Source organism: Gymnodraco acuticeps, unplaced genomic scaffold (genome assembly GCF_902827175.1).
Source record: "Gymnodraco acuticeps unplaced genomic scaffold, fGymAcu1.1, whole genome shotgun sequence".
Taxonomy (NCBI): Eukaryota; Metazoa; Chordata; class Actinopteri; order Perciformes; family Bathydraconidae; genus Gymnodraco; species Gymnodraco acuticeps.
Genome location: NW_022991246.1, coordinates 35,001 through 61,318, shown reverse-complemented (window position 1 = coordinate 61,318; position 26,318 = coordinate 35,001). Strand labels below are relative to the sequence as shown.

General features: G+C 42.4%; 2 protein-coding genes across 5 annotated transcripts in view; one reads left to right on the top strand and one right to left on the bottom strand.

The window, feature by feature from the left end:
• Window positions 1-4,650: 4,650 nt before the first annotated feature.
• cunh18orf25 (chromosome unknown C18orf25 homolog) lies at window positions 4,651-21,767 on the bottom strand. Of its 4 annotated transcripts, none has more exons than XM_034239682.1 (5): window positions 21,518-21,767; window positions 19,042-19,935; window positions 9,350-9,496; window positions 8,908-9,022; window positions 4,651-7,242 (listed from the first exon to the last, which is right to left on the bottom strand). In XM_034239682.1, the coding sequence occupies exons 2-5, from the start codon at window positions 19,865-19,867 to the stop codon at window positions 7,053-7,055; spliced, it is 1,278 nt and encodes a 425-aa protein (XP_034095573.1). In that variant the 5' UTR covers window positions 19,868-19,935; window positions 21,518-21,767; the 3' UTR covers window positions 4,651-7,052. The 4 variants fall into 4 exon arrangements, with proteins under 4 accessions (XP_034095573.1, XP_034095574.1, XP_034095576.1 ...); XM_034239683.1 differs by having other exon boundaries at window positions 19,042-19,932; window positions 21,518-21,761; XM_034239685.1 differs by lacking the exon at window positions 9,350-9,496.
• A 1,231-nt stretch (window positions 21,768-22,998) lies between these two features.
• Window positions 22,999-26,318, top strand: part of LOC117561953 (ATP synthase subunit alpha, mitochondrial-like) — a 16,812-nt gene continuing 13,492 nt past the window's right edge. Inside the window, exons 1-2 of the mRNA XM_034239687.1 lie at window positions 22,999-23,274; window positions 24,505-24,580. Of these exons, the coding sequence (XP_034095578.1) occupies window positions 23,215-23,274; window positions 24,505-24,580 (136 nt within the window). The 5' untranslated portion in view covers window positions 22,999-23,214. The remainder of the gene's footprint in view (window positions 23,275-24,504; window positions 24,581-26,318) is intronic.

Genomic DNA, 26,318 nt, shown 5'->3' with positions numbered 1-26,318 from the left:
TGCACATACACACAAGGGGAGTTAGTCGGTTCCTAAGAGCCAGCATGCGGGACCGGGACTCTGGGATTTGTAGTCTTTCTAGTTGCGTATTTTTCATAGTCTTATATTTCAACAGTTTTACCACAAACTGTGACTTTTTTGACACGGAAATGATTTGTTAAGATTGACAAATTAATTCGTGGCACAATTTAAACGGGATGGAAAGATAATCTTTCTCTCCCCATTGACTTCAATACATAATTTATCCGAAATAAGGTCCCATGGGGCGGAAGTAGATGGGCGGGACTTCACCTCTCTATAGGCAGTACTTTCAACTAATGCTGTTGATGTATTGTGATTTTAAAAGGTGTCTTTTATCATCTGGAAATGAACTAAAGCTGCTCCATTTACTGTTTTTTGTGACAGTTAATCAATGGACTGTCCACGACACTATACACAAATAAACTACACTTTCGATATCAATGGGCTGCCATAATTATGATTTAAAGAGGACTCTTTAAAGTAGAGACACTACACACTGATATACACCTGGACATCAGCAGGAGAGGACTCTTTAAAGTAGAGACACTACATACTGATATACACCTGAACATCAGCAGGAGAGGACTCTTTAAGTAGAGACACTACATACTGATATACACCTGAACATCAGCAGGAGAGGACTCTTTAAAGTAGAGACACTACATACTGATATACACCTGACATCAGCAGGAGAGGACTCTTTAAAGTAGAGACACTACATACTGATATACACCTGAACATCAGCAGGAGAGGACTCTTTAAAGTAGAGACACTACATACTGATATACACCTGAACATCAGCAGGAGAGGACTCTTTAAAGTAGAGACACTACATACTGATATACACCTGAACATCAGCAGGAGAGGACTCTTTAAAGTAGAGACACTACATACTGATATACACCTGAACATCAGCAGGGGAGGACTCTTTAAAGTAGAGACACTACACACTGATATACACCTGAACATCAGCAGGAGAGGACTCTTTAAAGTAGAGACACTACATACTGATATACACCTGAACATCAGCAGGAGAGGACTCTTTAAAGTAGAAGACACTACATACTGATATACACCTGAACATCAGCAGGAGAGGACTCTTTAAAGTAGAGACACTACATACTGATATACACCTGAACATCAGCAGGAGAGGACTCTTTAAAGTAGAGACACTACATACTGATATACACCTGAACATCAGCAGGAGAGGACTCTTTAAGTAGAGACACTACATACTGATATACACTGAACATCAGCAGGAGAGGACTCTTTAAAGTAGAGACACTACATACAGATATACACCTGAACATCAGCAGGAGAGGACTCTTTAAAGTAGAGACACTACACACTTATATACACCTGAACATCAGCAGGAGAGGACTCTTTAAAGTAGAGACACTACATACTGATATACACCTGAACATCAGCAGGAGAGGACTCTTTAAAGTAGAGACACTACATACTGATATACACCTGAACATCAGCAGGAGAGGACTCTTTAAAGTTAGAGACACTACATACTGATATACACCTGAACATCAGCAGGAGAGCACTCTTTAAAGTAGAGACACTACATACTGATATACACCTGAACATCAGCAGGGAGGACTCTTTAAAGTAGATACACTACACACTGATATACACCGACATCAGCAGGAGAGGACTCTTTAAAGTAGAGACACTACATACAGAAAAACACCTGAACATCAGCAGGAGAGGACTCTTTAAAGTAGAGACACTACATACTGATATACACCTGACATCAGCAGGAGAGGACTCTTTAAAGTAGAGACACTACATACTGATATACACCTGAACATCAGCAGGAGAGGACTCTTTAAGTAGAGACACTACAATACTGATATACACCTGAACATCAGCAGGAGAGGACTCTTTAAAGTAGAGACACTACATACAGATATACACCTGAACATCAGCAGGAGAGGACTCTTTAAAGTAGAGACACTACACACTGATATACACCTGAACATCAGCAGGAGAGGGACTCTTTAAAGTAGAGACACTACATACTGATATACACCTGAACATCAGCAGGAGAGGACTCTTTAAAGTAGAGACACTACATACTGATATACACCTGAACATCAGCAGGAGAGGACTCTTTAAAGTAGAGACACTACATACTGATATACACCTGCAACATCAGCAGGAGAGGACTCTTTAAAGTAGAGACACTACATACTGATATACACCTGAACATCAGCAGGAGAGGACTCTTTAAAGTAGAGACACTACATACTGATATACAACCTGAACATCAGCAGGAGAGGACTCTTTAAAGTAGAGACACTACATACTGATATACACCTGAACATCAGCAGGAGAGGACTCTTTAAAGTAGAGACACTACATACTGATATACACCTGAACATCAGCAGGAGAGGACTCTTTAAAGTAGAGACACTACATACTGATATACACCTGAACATCAGCAGGAGAGGACTCTTTAAAGTAGAGACACTACATATTGATATACACCTGAACATCAGCAGGATGAGGACTCTTTAAAGTAGAGACACTACATACTGATATACACCTGAACATCAGCAGGAGAGGACTCTTTAAAGTAGAGACACTACATACTGATATACACCTGAACATCAGCAGGAGAGGACTCTTTTAAAGTAGAGACACTACATACTGATATACACCTGAACATCAGCAGGAGAGGACTCTTAAAGTAGAGACACTACATACTGATATACACCTGAACATCAGCAGGAGAGGACTCTTTAAAGTAGAGACAGACTACATACAGATATACACCTGAAACATCAAGCAGGAGAGGACTCTTTAAAGTAGAGACACTACACACTGATATACACCTGAACATCAGCAGGAGAGGACTCTTTAAAGTAGAGGCACTACATACTGATATACACCTGAACATCAGCAGGAGAGGACTCTTTAAAGTAGAGACACTACATACTGATATACACCTGAACATCAGCCGGAGAGGACTCTTTCAGTAGAGGACACTACATACTGATATACAACCTGCACAATCAGCAGGAGAGGACTCTTTAAAGTAGAGACCACTAAATACTGATATACACCTGAACCTCAGCAGGAGAGGACTCTTTAAAGTAGAGACACTACATACTGATATACACCTGAACATCAGCAGGAGAGGACTCTTTAAAAGTAGAGACACTACATACTGATATAGCACCTGAACATCAGCAGGAGAGGACTCTTTAAAGTAGAGACACTACATACTGATATACACCTGAACATCAGCAGGAGAGGACTCTTTAAAGTAGAGACACTACATATTGATATACACCTGAACATCAGCAGGTGAGGACTCTTTAAAGTAGAGACACTACATACTGATATACACCTGAACATCAGCAGGAGAGGACTCTTTAAAGTAGAGACACTACATACTGATATACACCTGAACATCAGCAGGAGAGGACTCTTTAAAGTAGAGACACTACATACTGATATACACCTGAACATCAGCAGGAGAGGACTCTTTAAAGTAGAGACACTACATACTGATATACAACCTGAACCATCAGCAGCAGAGGACTCTTTAAAGTAGAGACACTACATACTGATATACACCTGAACATCAGCAGGAGAGGACTCTTTAAAGTAGAAGACACTACATACTGAATACACCTGAACATCAGCAGGTGATGACTCTTTAAAGTAGAGACACTACATACTGATATAACCTGAACATCAGCAGGAGAGGACTCTTTAAAGTAGAGACACTACATACTGATATACACCTGAACATCAGCAGGAGAGGACTCCTTTAAAGTAGAGACACTACATACTGATATACACCTGCACATCAGCAGGAGAGGACTCTTTAAAGTAGAGACACTACATACTGATATACACCTGGACATCAGCAGGAGAGGACTCTTAAAGTAGAGACACTACATACTGATATACCCCCTGGACATCAGCAGGGAGAGGACTCTTTAAAGTAGAGACACTACATACTGATATACACCTGAACATCATCAAGGAGAGCACTCTTTAAAGTAGAGACCACTACATACTGATATACACCTGAACATCAGCAGGAGAGGACTCTTTAAAAGTAGAGACACTACATACTGATATACACCTGAACATCAGCAGGAGAGGACTCTTTAAAGTAGAGACACTACATACTGATATACACCTGAACATCAGCAGGAGAGGACTCTTTAAAGTAGAGACACTACATAACTGATATACACCTGAACATCAGCAGGAGAGGACTCTTTAAAGTAGAGACACTACATACTGATATACACCTGGGACATCAGCAGGAGAGGACTTTAAAGTAGAGACACTAGATACTGAGATAGCACCTGAACATCAAGCAGGAGAGGACTCTTGTAAAGTAAGTGACAACTACATACTGATATACAGACCTGAACATCAGCAGCAGAGGACTCTTTAAAGTAGAGACACTACATACGATATACCCCTCTGGTGGGAACTTTGAGATGTTAGCCTCTTGCAGACCATTGCACATGCAACTCAAACCTACAGAACAAAACACACTACAGGAGAGGGAAAACCACATTCCACTGCACATGAGACCTGAACCAGTTGTTTTCCTAGAGACAGGAATCAAAAAATTGCCGTACAACAAGACTCATTAAATAACGCTCTATTTATTTAGTTTTAAAATAGTTCTTTTGTGTTCTACAGACACACTTTCAAGGAAGTCGGGGACTTGCAAAGAAGCAACAAATAACACACCTTTTTTTTGTTAATTTAAAATACTGACAGTAACATAAAAACAGAACTGAAGAGCAAAGCTAAATGACTGGTAATGAGGATAATATCGGACTTGAGGTGAGATGTGACCAACATGCTATGTGCAACCAAACCATCACAAAAGACATCCAAGAACATTTGAAAATAACCTTTAGGAACAATAGAACTGTGTTTTTGAAAAGTGTGGTTGAAGAATTGTCAGAAGCTGCATTTAGTGGAAATGACTGGCCAAGCAAAAAGAAAAATCACATGACACTAAACTGTATCTTGACTTTGAAACAGATTTCAATTCACATTAAATTTAGACCTACAGAGCAAATAAAAAAAATAATATGGAAGCAAATTTCAAATTCAGAAATAAGACAAAACATTGATTCCATTTAGACTTTGGCTTGTTATATATTCCCTTCCCTTCTGTGACCAGCAGAAGTCAAATCATTTGATTCTTCAACTCTCTTAACATGTCTTTTAGGAAAGTAGACGTTATTCAATCTGACAAAGTCAATCCCAAGCGTTTCAACAGTTTGATTGTTTGTAAGATAAAAGACCAGCGTGACCGCATGAAGACAGAGGCCGTTTCTCAATGTCGAGTAAACCTGCTGCAGAGCCACTGTTTCAAAGTAGACATCGAGTTGCGCCGAAGGACTGTTTAAATGCACGTTTAATGCCCAGCATTCGGCGCCACTCGATGACGTGGTATACTTGAACTAAGTGGCTCTGCAGCAGGTGTACTGGACATTGAGAAACGGACAGAGATAAGACCACAGGAGAGAGCAGGCAGGCCCCGAGGATCAGGGTCGAAACGGTTCATACATAAAAACTCTTTCTATAAACGCCTCACACGTGGCTACAAACTCAACACCACGTCGTATACTACTTTGTGTGTGTGCTAAAATTCACATCTATTATTAAAATATTTATTGTTGAGATCCGCTGCTTTTTAAGGTAGCTTTTCTCAAAGAAAAATAGTGCACTTTTCAAGGCATTCAGGCAGCCATCTTGCTTTGCAGTATTCAATGGAAGATACATTTCTTCAGTTGTTTGTAAAGGGTCCCAGAGATTCAAGGAGGTTGCATCCACTCAGGGAAAGCATGCAAACAATAAGTTCATACATTCACTGATAACTCTGTGGCTTTCAACCTAGTACTAGATGTATATCGCCAACACACCTCCAACATGCTGAAACTAAGTCAGATGGCGTAGTGTTTGTTTACCAGCGGTTTTCTTTCTGCTTGTTTGGTAAAAAACGTACTTATTGTAATAACAGAAACAAAAGCTGTGGATTTCAAAAAGGAACACATTTTGGGAAATACGCTTATTTTGACGACTAGATGAGCGATCCGTATTAGCTTAGCTTAGCACAAAGAGTGGAGACAGGACCATAACTAGTGCGGCACATTCAACTCTTTGTACACTTGTTTCAAGCCAACAACGTGTTAGTTATTGAGCTTTGAAAGTGCTGCTGGGAGGATTCTTTGGGCAACATTGGCAGCCACTTTTACAACTATCCTCCACTTCAATGATTTATTGAATTGTCTTGACATCGGTCACAGCACATGCACAGAGACTACACATTGTATAATGCATCAGGGCTTTATCGAGACATATGTTGCTGTTCAAGAAGCTCACTGTATCTCAACACGAAGTGAATAAGAATATTTCCCAAAATGATAAACAATGATTGAAGATAACCTAAACCTGGATGTGAAGCCATGCAGTTTGAACAACATGTGAAACCAGTGGTGAGACTTTTGAAAATTGACCCTTAGAAATCGGTACAAAGCCGACTTTGTGGTGCGACCAAAAGAAAAGTGTACCAGCTGCCGTTTAGGTACAAAAGGCCAAATCTGAAAATGTGCCTTCCAGAGTCCGTAGTGAAGCCGCCATGTTGTGATCATGACCTCAAGCAGCAACTGGATGTGTTCTCGACACAGATTGCAAGCACACAACACCAAGAGACAGCCTACACGGAGGGGTAACTGAGGTATAAATGAAGGTAGGATATTGATATCATTAACAGATACATCTTACTCACATTTCCACCTGCACATGAAATGCTGTGCCATTTTTTTTATTACGACTAAATTCAGAGCTGATCAGGGAATCACGTCAGTAGAATGGCTTTGATACAATTGATTTAAAAACACACTCCGGAGCAGGAAGAGTCCACGAGAGGCGAGGCCGATTCTACGGGAAGGGTTTCAGCCGTAACGTGGAGGCAAGGCAAAGAGGACGAGGAGAGGAGAGGAGGAAGGAGTCTTCAGTGTGCAGCTTCTTTAAAGAAGGTATTTGTGTCCCGCGTCCTCGTCCAGTGTGAGGTCCACCACCTCGGGGGGGGACACCCAGTTGGGCTGAGGGGAAACAGTAGTCCAGAGCTGGGGTTGGTTTGTGCTGATGAGCTGCTCCACGGAGCTCTCCTTCCAGCCGGACAGGCTCTTTATCACGCCTCCACACGGGTGGGCACATCTGGATCCACAAACAAGAGCATGTTACAAATATTAAAAAGTTAGTCACTCAGGAAAAGCATGTAAACAATAAGTTCATACATTCACTGATAACTGCGTCTCTCTGTGGCTTTCAACCTACAACACACCTCCAACATGTGGTAGTGCTGCGGTGAAACTAAGTCAGATTGTGTAGTGTTTGTTTACCAGCGGTGTTCTGCTTGTTTGGGTACTTATTGTAATAACAGAAACAAAAGCTGTTGATTTTAAAAAGGAACACATTTTGGGAAATACGCTTATTTTGCGTTCTAATAAAGAGTGACGAGTAGATGAGATCCATATTAGCATGTTAGCTTAGCACAAAGAGTGGCGCCAGGACAAGAACTAGTGTGGGACATAAAACCCAGAAAACAACAAAATGTCCTTTTTTTCACTTGTTTCAAGCCAACAACATCAGACTTTAAAAGGTTATAATATGCAGCAATTTCTTTCAAATGTATGTATAGACTGGGTCAGCAAAAATATTCAAAATGGTATTTAAATGTGCGGGTGTTATTTATAGAGCACAGAGGCAATTCAAATCATTAACACTTAATAATAAAACCACAGAAAGGAACAAGGAAAATGGATAACCATGCATAAAACACTTTAAAAACAACACCTATCCTTATCATACCTTAAAGTGGACCTATCATGCTATATTTGAAAAATATATTGTATGGCCATACCTATATCAAACATGTCTGTGAAGTTTTTTTTTCAAAATCCCAAACAGATCCCCCGTTGTAGCCACGCCTCATTCTGCTCAAACCCGCTTTTGAAGCCCTGTTAGAGAAACGCAGATCTTGGGTCCTTAGCTTGAAATAAAAAGAAGAGGAGGCGGAGCTAATGCCTGATCAGAATTCTACCGGAAATAAAGTTAAATTCTGCTGTGATAAAACGCCATCCTGTTCTAAACCACGTCAAAGATTATTTCTGAAACAGCATGGAGCTCAAATGCTTTTTCTCTTGCGGGTTCATCACAAGGTGAGTTCCTTTCTTTATTTCCTGCTTTTTAAACACATGTGCTCTCCAGTACAGGTTAGCTCTGAGTGTTAGCGAGGCTTGCTAATGTAAACAAAGACGTCCAAAACACGTCAGGCATTGTTTCTGATAGCAACTTTCTGTGGGTCCGCTAGGGCGGCTCGATTATGGCAAAAACCATAATCTCGATTATTTGGGTCAATAATTGTAATTGCGATTATTAATTGCGATTATTCATTGACTTTGAAAACATCCATTTATTGGAGATTTTTTTTTTATATAATTCAACTGAAAAACAAAAAGTAATAATAATAATGAAAAAATAATCGTTTTATTTCGATTATGTTGTTTTCGTAATCGTTGCAAGCCATAATCGCGATTAAAATAAGATTAATTGAGCAGCCCTAGGGTCCGCCGACATCACCTCAGATGGACACGTCAGTTCGGATGGAATCTGTATCCGCTCGTTGTACACCCGTTTTTAAAAGATGTGGGTACGGAGGAAAAGAGAGAGGGTTCTATTTCCCGACGCTGCGTGAGTTCCCCGACGCACCGGGGACACATATTGATATATAAAAGACATCATAGGTCCCCTTTAAACTCAGAAATGTGACTTTAAACGGCAGGTAAAGACAAAATAAAGAACCCCTATGTGAGTCTTTACCGGGCTTTCTCCTGCACTCCGACTATCTCCACCTCGCTGTCGGAGGAGGCGATGTGAATCTGGCCCTTGTGGTGTAGAGAACTTCCCTTGTGCGACAGCTCTGCCTCCACGTTGCCTGAAACAAACAAGAGGACACAGTCACACTTTGTGAGGAGGGGCCGAGCGCTTCAGGCCTTTGACACGCACACAGCACAACAATGATGAATCCGACACTGTGTTTGAACAGTAGAGAGAGACACAATGGACAGAACATTAATGTGGACTTTTATATTCATGTCACAAAAGGTCAATTATTTTGTCTTGAAGCAAGGCAGAGCCCCAATGCACATAGAAATATTTAAAAGCAGCTGGGAGATTAATAACATCATTTCACCGCCTCGCACCCTGCCGTCACTGAGAGCAGTGGAAATATTCAGTTTGGATTCAGGGGTTAGTAACTGACCTGAGAGAGAGCACAGGGCTCTTATACACCCAGAGTGTGTTTTTAGCTCATGCTTTATCACCGAGGGCCGCACTGTGTCCACACTCATACTCTCCTGGTTAGAATCAGTGTCTGAAATATCATAGTGACCCACTATCGGAAGCCCGTCTGCAGAAAACAAAGAGAACACTTTATTATTCAAATCATGCTTTTGTAGTGCAGCTCTGCGTGGAACAGAGACTTTAGTCTGTAGTGCAGCACATACACAAGGAAACAAGACTATCTTCCCAAATGCAGTCAAATGTATAGAAATATCATTTATTATTGGTATACTTTAAATTGATAGTACGAGTTCGGCTGTAAAACGTCTATATTTTTAGAGTAGAGATGCATCAGTCAGTCTTATGTGTTTTTTTATTTACATAAACGCATGCCAATTCAAACCAAGTACTTTGCCGTACTAGTTCCCAGCACTTAGTTCCCCCAGAGCCGATCGCGTTCACACCGGAATAAGTCCCTGAGGGAGGATTAGGCGAATGAAGCCGCTGACGTCACTTCTTCTTCTTCTGCTTTGGGTTTACTGGCAGGCCGCAAACCACTTCACGGCGTATACTGCCACCCGGAGTCCCCGGCCGGAAGTCCCCGGAGTTGGGGAAGGCTTCAGTAGAAGCTGCTGGGAGTCCCAGCAGCTTCTACTGAAGCCTTCCGAGTCAATCGCCAGAACGCCGACACCTCCTCATCTCCACCGCTCCCATGTTTTCTTCTGTGGTGCCATAAGTTATTATCTCTCCGTTGGTGCGCGGGGCTAATGCTAATGCTAATAATGCCAGCAAATAAAATGGCAGCTTAAAAAAACTTTTCAGAGTTTTACGGGACGTGGTTTGCAATCCGCCCAGCCAATCAGACATTAGGCGCATTCACACCGCAGTACTTTTCCCACAAAGGTTCATGAGAACTTAGTTCATCAGCACTCTTTAGTTCTCATGAACTAAGTACAGATCGCGTTCACACCGGAATAAGTTCCCTGAGGGAGATTAGGCAAATGAAGCCGCCTGACGTCACTTTCTTTCTTCTTCTGCTTGGGTTACTGGCAGGCCGCAAACAACTTCACGGCGTATACTGCGCCCCGGAGTCCTAAAACAACAGATATTGTTTCTAAACTGTATTAAAGTAAACAGGTATTATCTTGAACTGTATTGAAGTGAACATGTATTATTTGGGACTGTTTTAAAGTAATCCTATATATATATATAAATCTTCTTACTTACACTCCATGACCCAGATACCAGCACACACACACACACACACACCTCCTCTCACCAGCACACACAACTACACTCATTGACCCAGATACCAGCACACACACACTTCCTTACATCAGCACACACACACACACACACACACATACACTTCCTCTCACCAGCACACACACACTTCCTTACATCAGCACACACACATACACACACATACACTTCCTCTCACCAGCACACACACACATGTTCTTTTCAAGGTTCTTTCTGGGGCCAATATAATCTCAAGCACCAATATATCTGTGTACAATGTTTGATACCAATATATCTGTGTACAATGTTTGATTGTTTTAAAAGAATAGTTTGTGTGAAACCTTCCTTGGGAAATTAAAGGAGTTGGGTCCGGTGGAAGATAAGAAGTGGCTCTCCGCCCCAAATATATCCATATATACTGTTGTGTAGTCATGCAAAATGCCTCCTGTTTCTGACTGGCTGGTCCCGATACCTGCATCGCACAGCAGTAGAACTGGGAGTCCGGAGTACTCTGTAAACTTGTATTGGTGTTTTTTACCATTAAAATCAGATTATTGTTATAACTTTTATGACTGGTGGTTGAAACTCCTTCTCTTATTAATCTGACCAGGCTCATCTAACGGACGGCGCGGAGCAGAGGTGGGCTTTAAGCCACCACTATTGTGTCTGCTCCTACAGTCCCCGGCCGGAAGTCCCCGGAGTTGGGGACTGGCTTCAGTAAAGCCAGTCCCCAGTGAAGCCTTCCGAGTAAATCACCAGAACGCCGACACCTCCTCATCTCCACCGCTCCCATGTTTTCTTCTGTGGTGCCATAAGTTAGTCTCTCTGCGTTAGTGCGCGGGGCTAATGCTAATAATGCTAATGCGAGGATAATAAAATGGCGGCTTCAAAAAACTGTTCAGAGTTTTACGGGGCGTGGTTTGCAATTCGCCCAGCCAATCAGAAATTGGTACTTTTCTCTCCCCGGGAAAGTCCCACCTCTCGAGCAGGGAGTAAAAAGGGGGGAAAAGTTCTCATGAACTAAATTCTCTTTGGTGTGAACGCAAAATCCCAGGAACTATCGGAACTAAACGGGAAAAGTACTCCGGTGTGAAAGCGCCTCTTGTGGAAGAACCTTGAAACATGTGGAATAACTGTATTTTAAAGAGGACATGTTATGCTTATTTTCACATGTGTATTGTGTGTCTCTACTGTGACACGTTTACATGACTACAGGTGAAGGAATACCCCAAAAAGCAGAATAGAGCCTCTTTAAGTTGATATATTGCTACTGATAAAGACATCAATCGGGTAAACTCAGTCTTACTTGGATTTTACAAGCAGTCAAGTCATCTGGATTACTTTATTTGAATGTGTCCTTGGATTGAGAGGAAGTCCTTTAACTTGGGGCAGATATGGTATCAAGTTATTGATAGATTATAATATATAATGGTTCACTTTAATTGCATTTAAAATGATAGTTCCAAGAGAAACAAAGAAAGGTCAGACTTTTAAAGAAATCAGAATCAGACAATCTTTATATAAGAGTAAATAAAAAAAAACATTAGCATTTATTTTCTCTCCATTTATTGCTTTTAAAATAACAGCCATTCACGTAAAAACATACACTAAAATACAGTCCATTTACAAAAACCATCAGTCCGATCATGAAATGCAGAGGGATAATCAATCAGAGCACAACTCTCTGTTCTACCCTGTAAGAAGACACACACACTGCTGTCATCAGACCAGTGTGTGTGTGAGAGAGAGAGAGAAAGTGTGTGTGTGGTGTGTGTGTGGAGAGAGAGAACGTGTGTGTGTGTGTGTGTGTGGTGTGAGAGAGTGGGAAGATGAGAGAGAGAAGTGTGTGTGTGTGTGTGAGAGAGAGAGCGAGCGAAAAAGGTGTGTGTGTGTGTGTGTGCGCGAGCGAGGGCGCGTGAGCGCGCGCCGTGTGTGTGTGTGTGTGTGTGTGTGTGTGCGAGCCCGTGTGTGTGCGCGCGCGCGCCCTGTGTGTGTGCGCGCGCGCGCCCGTGTGTGTGCGCGCGCGAGCCGTGTGTGCGTGTGCGAGCGCGCCGCGTGTGAGAGCGCAAGAGTGTGTGAGAGAGAGACAAGTGTGTGTGAGAGGAGAGAAAGTGTGTGTGTGTGTGTTGCGAGCGCGAGCGAGTCCGGGGAGAGAGAGCGAGCGAGCGGGGGGCGCAGTGTGTGGCGAGCGCCGTCTGTGTGTGTGTGCCGCGCGCAGCGTGTGCGAGAGCGCGTGTGCGGTGTGTGTGTGTGTGCGGCGCGTGTGTGTGCGAGAGCGCCGTGTGTGTGAGAGAGAAAAGTGTGTGTGAGAGAGTGTGTGTGAGAGAGAGAGAGTGTGTGTGAGAGAGAGTGTGTGTGAGACCCCGGCCACACGAGGACGAAAACGGCTAAACGCATAGGATTAACGCAAACGCAAACAAGCTTCCGTCCACACGCAATATTCACCGGATAGTGTCTGCCCACACGAGACCGCTCCGTTTAGCTCCAACCGCTGGAGAAGCTGCAGTACATGCAGGAGCCTGTACGTGGCGCTGTAACTTCCTCCACAGAAGCAGCGAAGAAGCATGGTTGTCATGGTTGCCCTTCTGTTTATTCTCCGCGGTGGGGGCCGAGGGAACCGGGCAGAGTTTTTCGCCAGTCAACGTGTATTAAAGTTTAAACCTTCCGACAAAATCATAAAAGTGCCGGTCAAAGGTCTTCTTTGTTATTTATTGAGCTTTAAAACAAATGAATAACGAATCTATATATTATAATAATAAAATACACGGAGCCTCTCTTTTTCCTCCCTCTCTTCGGACAGCGCCAGTGTCTGTCTCATGCAGCAGCTGATCCAGTAATGAGTGACCCGGCCGACAGGAAAAATAAACATATTTATAACTAGGGTAGTTTGAGAGGTGTCTCCGTCCTGTCAGATTAGACTTCACTCACGTTTATGTCCATATCGAGAGAAAGATAAATAATCTGAGTTCAGTGTGCAGTTTACTTTGACCTGAAGGGGGTGAGCAGCAGAGGTGGGGAGAGGCGGGGCTATTGCCTCATCATTATCAGAAAATGATCGTATAGGGCGTACACACGGAGCCGTTGGACCCCCCAGAGCGTTGCGTATGCCGTTCTATCCACCTTGGGACCCGTTATCGTTTCCTCAGTCGTTTAGTGCCGTATGCGGTCGTCCTCGTGTGGCCGAACGGTCTATATGACACCAAACAGTAACGCAAACAGCTGTTTTTGTCCTCGTGTGGCTGCAGCCTGAGAGAGTGTGTGTGTGTGTGTGAGAGAGAGCGGGGGAGAAAGTGATAGAGAGTGTGTGTGTGTGTGTGAGAGAGAGCGGGGGAGAAAGTGATAGAGAGTGTGTGTGTGGTCTGCACAGCATGTACTGTGACAGAACACTGCAGGCCTATGAACAGATGATTGGGCTGAAGTAGGCGGGTAGAGGGTAGAAGGTAGCGGGTAGAGGGTAGAAGGTAGAAGGTAGAGGGTAGAAGGTAGAAGGTAGCGGGTAGAGGGGTAGAAGGTAGAAGGTAGAAGGTAGAAGGTAGAAGGTAGAGAGTAGAAGGTAGCGGGTAGAGGGTAGAAGGTAGAAGGTAGAGGGTAGAGGGTAGAAGGTAGAAGGTAGAGAGTAGAAGGTAGCGGGTAGAGGGTAGAAGGTAGAAGGGTAGAGGGTAGAGGGTAGAAGGTAGAGAGTAGAAGGTAGCGGGTAGAAGGGTAGAGGGTAGAGGGTAGAAGGGTAGAAGGTAGCGGGTAGAGGGTAGAAGGTAGAAGGTAGAGGGTAGAAGGTAGAGGGTAGCGGGTAGAAGGTAGCGGGTAGAGGGTAGCGGGTAGAAGGTAGCGGGTAGAAGGTAGAAGGTAGAAGGTAGCGGGTAGAAGGTAGAAGGTAGAAGGTAGCGGGTAGAAGGTAGCGGGTAGCGGGTAGAAGGTAGCGGGTAGAGGGTAGCGGGTAGAAGGTAGCGGGTAGAAGGTAGCGGGTAGAAGGTAGAAGGTAGCGGGTAGAGGGTAGAAGGTAGCGGGTAGAGGGTAGAAGGTAGAAGGTAGAGGGTAGAAGGTAGCGGGTAGAGGGTAGCGGGTAGAAGGTAGCGGGTAGAAGGTAGCGGGTAGAGGTAGCGGGTAGAAGGTAGAAGGTAGAAGGTAGAGGGTAGAGGGTAGAAGGTAGAGGGTAGAGGGTAGAAGGTAGAAGGTAGAAGGTAGAGGGTAGAAGGTAGTGGGTAGAGGGTAGCGGGTAGAAGGTAGAGGGTAGAAGGTAGAAGGTAGAAGGTTAGAAGTAGACGGGTAGAGGGTAGAAGGTAGAGGGTAGAGGGTAGCCGGTAGAAGGTAGTGGGTAAAGGTAGAAGGTAAGCGGGTAGAGGGTAGAAGGTAGAGGGTAAGAGGGTAGAGGGTAGAGGGGGAAGGGTGAGAGGGAAGAAGGTAGTGGGTAGAAGGTAGAAGGTAGAAGGGAGAAGGTGAAAGGTAGAGGGGTAGAAGGGTATGAAAGGTAGAAGGGTAGAGGGTACGAAGGTAGAAGGTAGTAGGGTAGAAGGGTAGAAAGGTAGCGGGTAGAGGGTAGAAAGGTAGAGGGTAGAGGGTAGCGGAGAAGTAGAAGGTAGAGGGTAGAGGGTAGCGGGTATGAAGGGTACGAAGGTAGAAGGTAAGCGGGGAGAGGGTAGAGGGTAGAGGGTGAAGGGTAGAGGGTAGCGGGTAGAAGGTAGAGGGTAGGCAGGTACCGAAGGGCCGTGTAGTAAAGATAGAAAAAGGACGAATGTAAACCAGGAGAGCCTCTTTGGTAAACAATGGACTGTCCTTCGTGTTTCTAACGCACACACTACTTTGTGATCGTCTGCACTCGTGTTGATTTAAAGGTCGTTCCAGTTGCAGGACAGCAGCTGTTGGATTCATTTGAAACCCAGAATGTAAGTAACAATGCACCGTGAACTAAAACAAAACACCAATATTCACACAATCTGAAACAAAACCTCAAGGCCAAGAGAAGAACAACTAAAGCTGTCAGTCACCGTGGATCAGCGTTAGCTCACATGCTGATGAAACTAACTTGGCACATTCTATATGCTAATAAAACCACATGCTAACAGGGGGGAAACGACGCCCGTGGCTCCGTCATCATCGGGCTACATATACACATACAGAAAATGTAACTTTTTGTAACACCCTAACTATAAATATGATTAAGCCAACGACTCCTTCATCCATGTCTGAGATGGCGAGTGTTAGCAGCAGTGTCGAAGCAGAGTGAGGAGGAGCGCCTCAAAGACCACAGGATCTGAACCAAAGGCCACTTGATCAGTCACTTTAGGACATGGGTAAACATTGCCATGCACCATTCACTGCAGCTGTATCGCTGCTGTGTATCTGTCAGTTTGATGCCGGTTTGAAAAAGGCAAGATGAGGGACACGCGGCGCCTCGAGGAGACGCAGGCGAGCTGGCAGACCAGAAGAATCAAATAACTGGGCAAATAGTAAACGACTAGATGCACATTGCAGCTAATAGCGGCAACATAGGAACCTTATCTGAAGTCCATAATCTATACATAGGCTACTAAAAATAAACATTGGGAGTCCCACCCCCCCACTAGTTTCTCGTTACTGCGCAGAGGCAGCGATAGCAGCAAATGTAACAGAAAGGCAAACATTACAAAATGTAAACACGGCTAATCTAATTACGTCTTATTTCGATTTTTGTGTTTGTTAGTATATCGGCAAATCTATATTGTGATTTTAAAATGTTTTGGTGCTAGTAAAGCTATACCAGCAACAAATAAAAGCTTGAGATAAGATGTGTGAAAAGTCCTGAACCAGTGCAAACATCCGGTTGATGCAGTGTTGGAGTTCACCTCTAACGAAACAGTGCTGTGATGCTGAAGCTATCCATCAGCGTGAGATCAGAACGACAAGGCACATGCTATTAGCAGCAGCACCCCACCTAGCACTAATGTCTGCACAGGTGCTGTATGAAAGACATAACCAGACCTGTGTGTGTGTGTGTGTGTGTATGTGTGTGTGTGTACAGCTGGTACACAACAAAGAAAAATACAATAAGCAGTAGAATAAGAGCCCTGACTAAACAAACAGTCTATTGAGATACGTCACGGACGCTGCAGATATCAAACAGGTGAGTTGAATTCTTTTTCATAAATGTCAGATCTCACAGTGATTCAGTGCCAGCGAGTCTTCAGGACTGCACACAGTTCAAATGACCGGCTGGGGGTCCGGCCGCTGACGATGGTGTCGCATCATTTACCTATGAATACCCATTGCCCATGCTTTCTGCATTAACTAGCTCTAATATCAAAGTGTGAAACAGCGAGGAGTGGTGTAGAGATCTTAGACATTCAAGATCCCGGGGTCTGGAACAGCTAGGTTTCCGTTCTGAGTGACCGCTTCAGGTAGGGTGTTGTTGTTGTTGTTTATGGGGGTGGAGGTGAGGCTGTTGTTCTCTCGCGCCAACATGTAGGCAGCCATAGTCTCTGAAGACTCTGACGATGGCAAAAAGGAGCTGGGGGGGGACGGGCGCTGCTGCTGGCCCTCCACGGCGTCGCTGGAGCGTTTGGACGAGTCGTTGTCCGAGTCGAGGTGCGAGAGCTTTTCCATCCACACTCTGAAGCGCTCCTCGGTCTGCCGCTGCATCACGGCAAAGCGCGTCATGGCTTCCTCCAGAACGCTGCCGATGCCGTTCCTGTCCCACGAACTGGTGTCCAGCAGCCCATGAATCTGGGCGCCCACTCTGGATCTCTCCGACGCACGTCTGAAGCCAGCTTTAAAGACATTGAGGCCAAGCCATAAGAAAATACAGTGGCACTTTCATGCTTCGGATGTGGACTTTTGTATTAAAAAAAAAAGAGAAAATGACAGTTTTTTTGTTGTGGTTACGTGCAGATCGACTCGACATGCTGATGGACTACATCATGCAGTTGAAGCACTCAAATTTGGGTGCGAGATGTAAAAAAATGGTTGAAAACATTTCATGTAGGAACGGACCCCTGAGGGGGAGGTAACTGATGTTTCGGCGACTGTGGTTTGGAGTAGGGCTGTGCGACTATGGCAAAAATCATAATCTCGATTATTTTGGTCAATAATTGATATCACAATTATTAAAAAACGATTATCCATTTACTTTGAAAACATCCATTTATTGAAAACAACCAGTTGATTACCTGAACTTTAAGTATAATTCAACTGAAAAACCAATAATCGTTTTATTTTGATTACGTTGTTTCCGTAATCGTTGCAAGCCAACATCGAGATTAAAATACGATTAATTGCACAGCCCTAGTTTGGACTTTGAGGTAAAAACACTCACTTCAATTAATTATAAACCAAGGACACCAAATATATTGTCTTCTAAAACCTCTTACTAAAATATGCGTTGGGGTTGATATCATCGATAGGCACCATGTATAATACCTCTGTAGTCCTGGACTATAACCTCTTAACTTATCAAACAAAAGCTTTGGAAAGCTGTCTACAAGAAGAACCAACCCAACCACGGTGAGAGGATTAGCATAAAGCACCAGAAGTAGCAGCCGGTCTGTAAATACCCCCAGGCTTAAAGCTACTTATGAAAAACTCAACTCACCCAAGAGATTTCTACAATCATCAGGAAAATCAAGATGAACTAAGGGAACCAACACTGTCGGTGTGTGTTGGTACTAAGCAGGTGCTGCAGACAGAGCCCATTAAAGTGAGGAGGAGAACCACCTGTTAGCCAGTCTAAGCAGCTTCCTGTGCAGACATGTGTGAGAGACATCGGGGATGTTCGGCTGCAGGAACACCCTACACTAAATGGACTTTTCAGCATCATTACAAAACAGTACATTAAATATAGTTGAATCTCTAAACCGGCTGATATGAGACAGTGTTCCTATCAATGCCCAACAGTAACTGCAGAAGCTCAGACTGACACGGTGCGATCATACCACCTTCATTGTCTATTTACAGCGAAGGCTGAGGATATAAATGGCTCACTTGTTGAATTGCGAAGCTCGCAATATAGGTTAGATTAACCCAACTCCGTTTATGAGTGGAAGAACGTCCTTTAGACTTCACAGCATGCAAACGATGAGACACAGTTCTTCTGACACATGTATTATATAACGACAAGTGACTGTCTTAGTATTTAAAGACACGGTGAATGAGGCGTGATGATGATGATTGAGGAAATAACAAAAAAGAAAAGAAAGTGATTGATAAACAACACAAACAAAGCAGTTCCTGTCCTGTTCTGATTGCCCTCATCACATGTTCTTAGTATATGTTGTAAGTGGGAAACAGTTCGGGTTGCCTGAACACTTGAAATAATGCAGTCAGCTGTGACTCTGATGTGTGGCTATATGTTTGACTGTTACTATATGGAGCAGTGTGTATATCTGAGTGGCTGCTACAGCTACCCTGTGCTTCCTCAGTGGTACTGTGCTATTAGCATGTGTTGTGTACAGTGGGTGTTACCTGTAAGGTCTGTCTTGATTGTCTTGCTGCCTCCTGAAGTGTCGTCGTCGTCGTCCTCGGAGGAGCTGGTGCTGGAGTCGCACGTGAGCTCGCTGTCACTCGTACTGCTGTCCTGCAGCAGGTTGTACTTCTTCCGTGCCGCCGCCTCACGTTTCTGCCTCAGCAAACGTATCCTCTCCTTGTGTTTCTGGCTCCGGTGACCTTTCACTTTGGCCAGCTTGCCATTGGTTTGTTTTTCCGGCCCTCCCGCAGCTACTACGGTGGGCTGGCAGCGGTTTTTCTTTGCAGCCAGTGCATTCTGCGGCATCTCGCTCTCTGAACGTAACCGCCGGGCCTTCCTCCCTCCCGTCGCTGAGGAAGATGATTGCTTTCCTGTCGCCTGCCCATCGTTTGTCGTATCCATGTTTCCTTCTTCGTCTTTTGCTGTGGAAGGAGTGGCCCCTTCTTCCCCTGAGGAGAGTGTGTCTGAGTCAGCAAGGTGTCCGCTGGAGGAGGGGGACATCATGCAGGGGTTTGAGGAGTCGCTCTCATCGATATGAAGAGATGCGGGCTTGTCGCTCCCTGTGGAGGTGTGCTGGGACTCTGGGGAGTCTCTGCGGAGCTCCTTCATCAGGCACGGCATGGAGAGGAGACTCAGCTCACCCTCTGTATTCAAGGGGCTGTCTGCCTCCTTTTCCCTGGGGGGTGAGCTGGTACTGGTGGTGGTCTCTGTCTTCAGATGCTCATCCTGGGCAGAGCCTGTGGTTGATTGTGCTTCGTCAAGGCACTCTGTGGGGGACTCAGCATCCACAAAATCCTCTGCCTTGTCCGAGTCGGCCATCTTCATGCTAGTTGAGCCCAAAGCCCAGAGGTCCAGCGAGCATGGACCAATGTGCCTGGACAGGAGCTCACCTGCTGGAGGAGAAACAAATCATTCATTCAAATTCACTGTGAAGGAGTCTGGATGTCTGACTGCTCAGGCATTATTCTATTTAGTAGAAACTCACAAATATGACAATATGAAATGTTCCTTTGAAACATGATCTCCCCCTAAATGTGGTATACAACCATAGCATGTTCAAGACATTTTTCAGCGAGTACAAACTTGCATATAAAGTGGTTTTTGGCTTATTCTACTTTTACTTGTCAAACAGTGCTTTCATGTATGAGGAGACATGTATTATTGATTGAATTAAACTAATTAAAGTACTCAGATCTAGTACCTGGATAAAAGTAGAAGTACTCAGATCTTGTACTTGAGTAAAAGCAGAAGTACTCAGATCTTGTGCTTGAGTAAAAGTAGAAGTACTCAGATCTTGTACTTGAGTAAAAGTAGAAGTACTCAGATCGTGTACTTGAGTAAAAGTAGAAGTACACAGATCTTGTACTTGAGTAAAAGTAGAAGTACTCAGATCTTGTTCTTGAGTAAAAGTAGAAGTACTCAGATCTTGTTCTTGAGTAAAAGTAGAAGTACTCAGATCTTGTACTTGAGTAAAAGTAGAAGTTCCAGAGTGTAGGAATACTCTGTCACAGTAAAAGTCCTGCATTCAAAATGTTCCTCAAGTAAAAGTAGAAAAGTATTCTCATCTAAATATAGTGAAAGTAGCGACAGTGAAAGTAGTCGTTGTTTGATTGGTCCATTTCAGAATAATATATATGATATGTTTTATAATGATTGATCATGAAAGTGTTCTCAAAGCTGGTAAAGGTGCAGCTAGTTTGAATGACTTTGTATTCTGCAGGGTAGCTGGTGGATTTACTCCAGGTGGAACTAAAGTCTGATTCAACACTTGATTAGATTTCACATCATTCATCCACATCTGTGAAGTAACTAAAGGTATAAATACATGTAGTGGAGGAGAAGTACACCTTTTACCTCTGAACTGTAGTGGAGTAGAAGTACACAGTAGCATAACATGGAAAGTACCTCAAAATGTACTTAAGTGTAGTATGTGAGTACATCTACTTAGTTACTTTACACCACTATATAGAAATGAACCTCTGGCAGCATGAGGAAGCTTTTCAGATCAAACATATTGTTATTAAGTTTTCACAATGCATCACTAAGGTTTTATGCTACAACTTAAGGAACAGCACACACAATGAAAATAAGCTATCATTTAGCAATGAAAGCTACGTGTGAGCATATACAAATAAGACAATAGTATGCACTGATTATAGTACAAGCCTTTCAGTATCGTACCTTAAGTACAGTGCTTGAGTAAATCCCCTGTCACTTTACACCACTGGTTGTATCTGGAGCTAGCTGAAGCTAACACTACTTTTAGCTGCGTAGGGATCAGCTAACCTCGATCATAACCTTAAACTCTATGAACTTGGCCAGAAGGAGAGTCATGTGGAAAGGTGCAGGGTGCAGGGCAGCAGCTGGAGATCCTATAAATGGAAGCTGCATCTCAGCCACCAAGGGGCGAAGAAAGCAAGATAAAACGGCTAACGTTATCTCAGTCAAACCGTTAGCATTTAGCTTTCAACTCACCGCGGTTTAGTTATAATCTTCTGTTCCCAGTGTCAGACTTTTCAACATCTTCGGTGTTTTGTAGTCTCGTTGATTTACGATTTATTAAACAATGCACTGCTAAATATAATATAACTGGTAAGAACTTGGGACGATTATAATGTGTTTTGGCGCAGTGCGCTCGCCCCTTCGCGAGCCCTGTTAGCAGTTAGCCGTTAGCTGTGTGTTTATTTTAAAATGTCTCCATCAGCCGTTCCCGTTCGTCTTCACAAAGATACATGCGCCACTTCCGGGCCTGACTCAGAGTACATCGCCCCTATGGGTCGAGTGTTGGTACTGCAGACATTCATTTTCTCAAGAGTCAAGATGCTTTTCTGTCATATTGTGTACACTGTGTGACTGCATGGATGTATAATAACAACACTGTACACTAGCTACTGTGTAATTATGGCAATGTAAATCTATCCAAAGCTCCTCCTCCATTGCAACATACTTTACTTGAGTATTTCCATTTGATGCTTTGCTACTGTGTACTTCTACTCCACTACAGTTCAGAGGTAAATGGTGTACTTTTACTCCACTACATGTATTTAATCCCTTTAGTTACTTCACAGATGTGGATGAATGATGTGAAATATAACCAAGTGTTGAATCAGACTTTAGTTCCACCTGGAGTAAATCCACCAGCTACCCTGCAGAATACAAAGTCATTCAAACTAGCTGCACCTTTACCAGCTTTGAGAACACTTTAATGATCAATCATTATAAAACATATCATATATATTATTCTGAAATGGACCAATCTGCACAACGACTACTTTTACTGTCTTTCACTATATTTTGATGATAATACTTTTCTACTTTTACTTGAGGAACATTTTGAATGCAGTACTTTTACTGTAACAGAGTATTCCTACACTCTGGTACTTCTACTTTTACTCAAGTACATGATCTGAGTACTTCTACTTTTACTCAAGTACAAGATCTGAGTACTTCTACTTTTACTCAAGGACAAGATCTGAGTACTTCTACTTTTACTCAGGTACAATATCTGAGTAGGCTACTACTTTTACTCAAGTACAAGATCTGAGTACTTCTACTTTTACTCAAGCACAAGATCTGAGTACTTCTACTTTTACTCAAGCACAAGATCTGAGTACTTCTACTTTTATTCAAGTACAAGATCTGAGTACTTCTACTTTGACTCAAGCACAAGATCTGAGTACTTCTACTTTTACTCAAGCACAAGATCTGAGTACTTCTACTTTTACTCAAGTACAATATCTGAGTACTTCTACTTTTACTCAAGTACAAGATCTGAGTACTTCTACTTTTACTCAAGAACAAGATCTGAGTACTTCTACTTTTACTCAAGTACAATATCTGAGTACTTCTACTTGTACTCAGGTACAATATCTGAGTACTTCTACTTTTGATAGATAGTTAGAATTGGAGGGATGAACCTCTCTTTAATGGTCACACATGCAGCTAAAATATATGATGTTCATGTATTGTATGACATTGAATAGATGAATACAAAATAAAACAACGGAAAAAATAAAACCGTTCTGTCTGAATGTTTACAAAAAGGTGAATTAAAAAAAAGAAAAAGACGAGGACTTTTATTCCAAGTACTTCCGGTTCACTGTGACCTTTCTCCAGTCTGCAGCTCCTCTCCGACATCCTTCTCTCTCCGGAGGCTCAGACTTCAGGACAACATGCTGACTGTTCGCGTCGCAGCGGCTCTGGCCCGCAGCCTGCCAAGAAGGGCTGGCTTTGTAAGCATCTCTTACTTCTTATTATATCAAAATCTGTGTGTAATTCATTACAAAAATACCGAATTGACTCAGATAAAGTAAAAAGTCATGGCGGTCTGGAGGACACTGGGCCCTTCACTGAGCTAAACACCGCTAAGTGTCTGTCAGAAACACAATACCGTGTATTAGTAACAGTATTTAGACAATAGCAATCTTTACAACAACGTTTTAATGCATTTTGAATAGATATGATTAAGTTAAGTTGCAGGAATGACGCATGTAGTTTGGAGGTCAGGTTATTCCCACTTTAGCTTGTTTAGCTTTCATGCTAACTATCATTGAAAATGCATTAGACGGGCTACATTTTGCACAGTTGTGTATTTATTTAGGGTGACATTAAGCCTTATATTGTACTTTCCTGCTTATTTACGCTCAGTGGTGAAACGTAACGAAGTAGCAGCTGTCAGTAAGATAATGCATTATATTAATAAGAGTAATTCGACCATGCAATTAACCTTTAAACTAGGTGTTAATGCACTTTAAGCTGAAGTGCAGGAATGACGCATATAGTTTGGAGGTCAGGTTAGCTTATTGAAAATGCACTTGCCAGGCTACATTTTGCACAGTTGTGTGTTTTATTAGGGTGGCTTTAAGATGTTATTATACTGTTATAGTTAATATATATACCTAGTGTGGAGGACTTTCTTGTGACCCTGAAAACTGTTTGACCTGTAGCCCTTCCTAAAATGTATTTATAAGTTGGAAGAGGTTGTAGAAAGAGACATTTGCTCATAGGTTTAAGCTGCTAATGGCAATTTACAAGGAAATATCAACAATAAAATAAAAAGATAGCAGTTAAAATGACTTAGATCAACTCTCTCTGTTGTTTTTAAGCAAGAGCCAAGCATCTGTTTTTTAATTCTAAAACAAAGAAATACCTGGTGATCACATTTAATGATGTTCTGATTTTAAAAATAGTTAAAAATCCTTGTAAAAGTCTGAATTAGCACTAGGAGAATCATTATTATATCAATATCGTGAGATGAAACTAGATGGTGTCTCATATTTTGGATATTGTTTATTTCCTGGTTTGAAATTCTGCATTACAGAATATTTATTTCAAGGTTCTTCATTTAGTCATACGAACATAGCTACAGTGTAGTTATGCGATGAAATTCTTAGGTCACAGGCTTCTCCAAATGTGACGCTTGTATAATAGGTATTTCTGTCCTTGTTTCCATTGTCTTAAAGGTATCCAAGAATGTTGCTGCAGCGTGGGTTGGAGTCAACCATCTGCACACCACCCGCCCATGGATGGTGAAAACCGGTCAGTGTTTCATAAACCTGCATTAGCTACTGTTAAAGTGAGAGATCCCCCCAATATTAAGATATACACACTGTTCCTCTAACCTGTAGTGCAAATCATCTCTAGATTATTCTGGTGTGAGTTGCAATATGTTCATCATATATTGTCCCTTTTTAATTGAATAGCTAATTAACAGAGACGGCTGCAGTACACACATCCTTTCCTCAAGTAGAAGTACAGATACTCGTGTTTAAAAATACTCTGGTGAAAGTAGAAGTACTGACTAAACTACTTTACTCAAGTCAAAGTAAAGAGGCTTTGAAATGTACTTCAGTAAAAAGTACCCATAACTAGCAGCTGCTTTAAAGAGTACCTGACCTCCCTTTATATTAATAGAACAATAATGTCATTGTTAGCTAATGAATGTTTCCATGCTGAACAACGGCAACATGACAACGTTTCCATTGGTCCCTCTTCTTTAGAGAAGACCAGGAAATGATGGATACACGGATCGTGTTCAAATCAATAGGCACGCAATGACTCTAAAGAATAATGATCACGCACCAAACACACATTCAGACTAAAGGAACCAGCTGTTTGGGAAATGAGAGAAGTAGAAAGTACAGGTATTTGAGTTCAACATGTAAGAAGTAGAAAGTACAGGTATTTGAGTTCAACATGTAAGAAGTAGAAAGTACAGGTATTTGAGTTCAACATGAGAGAAGTAGAAAGTACAGGTATTTGTGTTCAAAGAGTAAGAAGTAGAAAGTACAGGTATTTGAGTTCAACATGTAAGAAGTAGAAAGTACAGGTATTTGAGTTCAACATGTAAGAAGTAGAAAGTACAGGTATTTGAGTTCAACATGTAAGAAGTAGAAAGTACAGGTATTTGAGTTCAACATGTAAGAAGTAGAAAGTACAGGTATTTGAGTTCAACATGTAAGAAGTAGAAAGTACAGGTATTTGAGTTCAACATGAGAGAAGTAGAAAGTACAGGTATTTGAGTTCAACATGTAAGAAGTAGAAAGTACAGGTATTTGAGTTCAACATGTAAGAAGTAGAAAGTACAGGTATTTGAGTTCAACATGTAAGAAGTAGAAAGTACAGGTATTTGAGTTCAACATGTAAGAAGTAGAAAGTACAGGTATTTGAGTTCAACATGTAAGAAGTAGAAAGTACAGGTATTTGAGTTCAACATGTAAGAAGTAGAAAGTACAGGTATTTGAGTTCAACATGTAAGAAGTAGAAAGTACAGGTATTTGAGTTCAACATGTAAGAAGTAGAAAGTACAGGTATTTGAGTTCAACATGTAAGAAGTAGAAAGTACAGGTATTTGGGTTCAACATGTAAGAAGTAGAAAGTACAGGTATTTGAGTTCAACATGTAAGAAGTAGAAAGTACAGGTATTTGAGTTCAACATGTAAGAAGTAGAAAGTACAGGTATTTGAGTTCAACATGAGAGAAGTAGAAAGTACAGGTATTTGTGTTCAACATGTAAGAAGTAGAAAGTACAGGTATTTGAGTTCAACATGTAAGAAGTAGAAAGTACAGGTATTTGAGTTCAACATGTAAGAAGTAGAAAGTACAGGTATTTGAGTTCAACATGTGAGAAGTAGAAAGTACAGGTATTTGAGTTCAACATGTGAGAAGTAGAAAGTACAGGTATTTGAGTTCAACATGTAAGAAGTAGAAAGTACAGGTATTTGGGTTCAACATGTAAGAAGTAGAAAGTACAGGTATTTGTGTTCAACATGTAAGA

Bases quoted from the DNA above. Each gene is read 5' to 3' on its own strand.
- cunh18orf25 (XM_034239682.1), bottom strand. From the start codon at position 19,867: ATGAAGATGGCCGACTCGGACAAGGCAGAGGATTTTGTGGATGCTGAG. The intron at 9,023-9,349 runs GTCAGTTACTAA...TGTTTGTTTCAG, and splicing joins AGCCCTGTGCTCTCTCTCAG to GCAACGTGGAGGCAGAGCTG. The intron at 7,243-8,907 runs GTAAAGACTCAC...TTGTGGATCCAG, and splicing joins GGAGTGCAGGAGAAAGCCCG to ATGTGCCCACCCGTGTGGAG.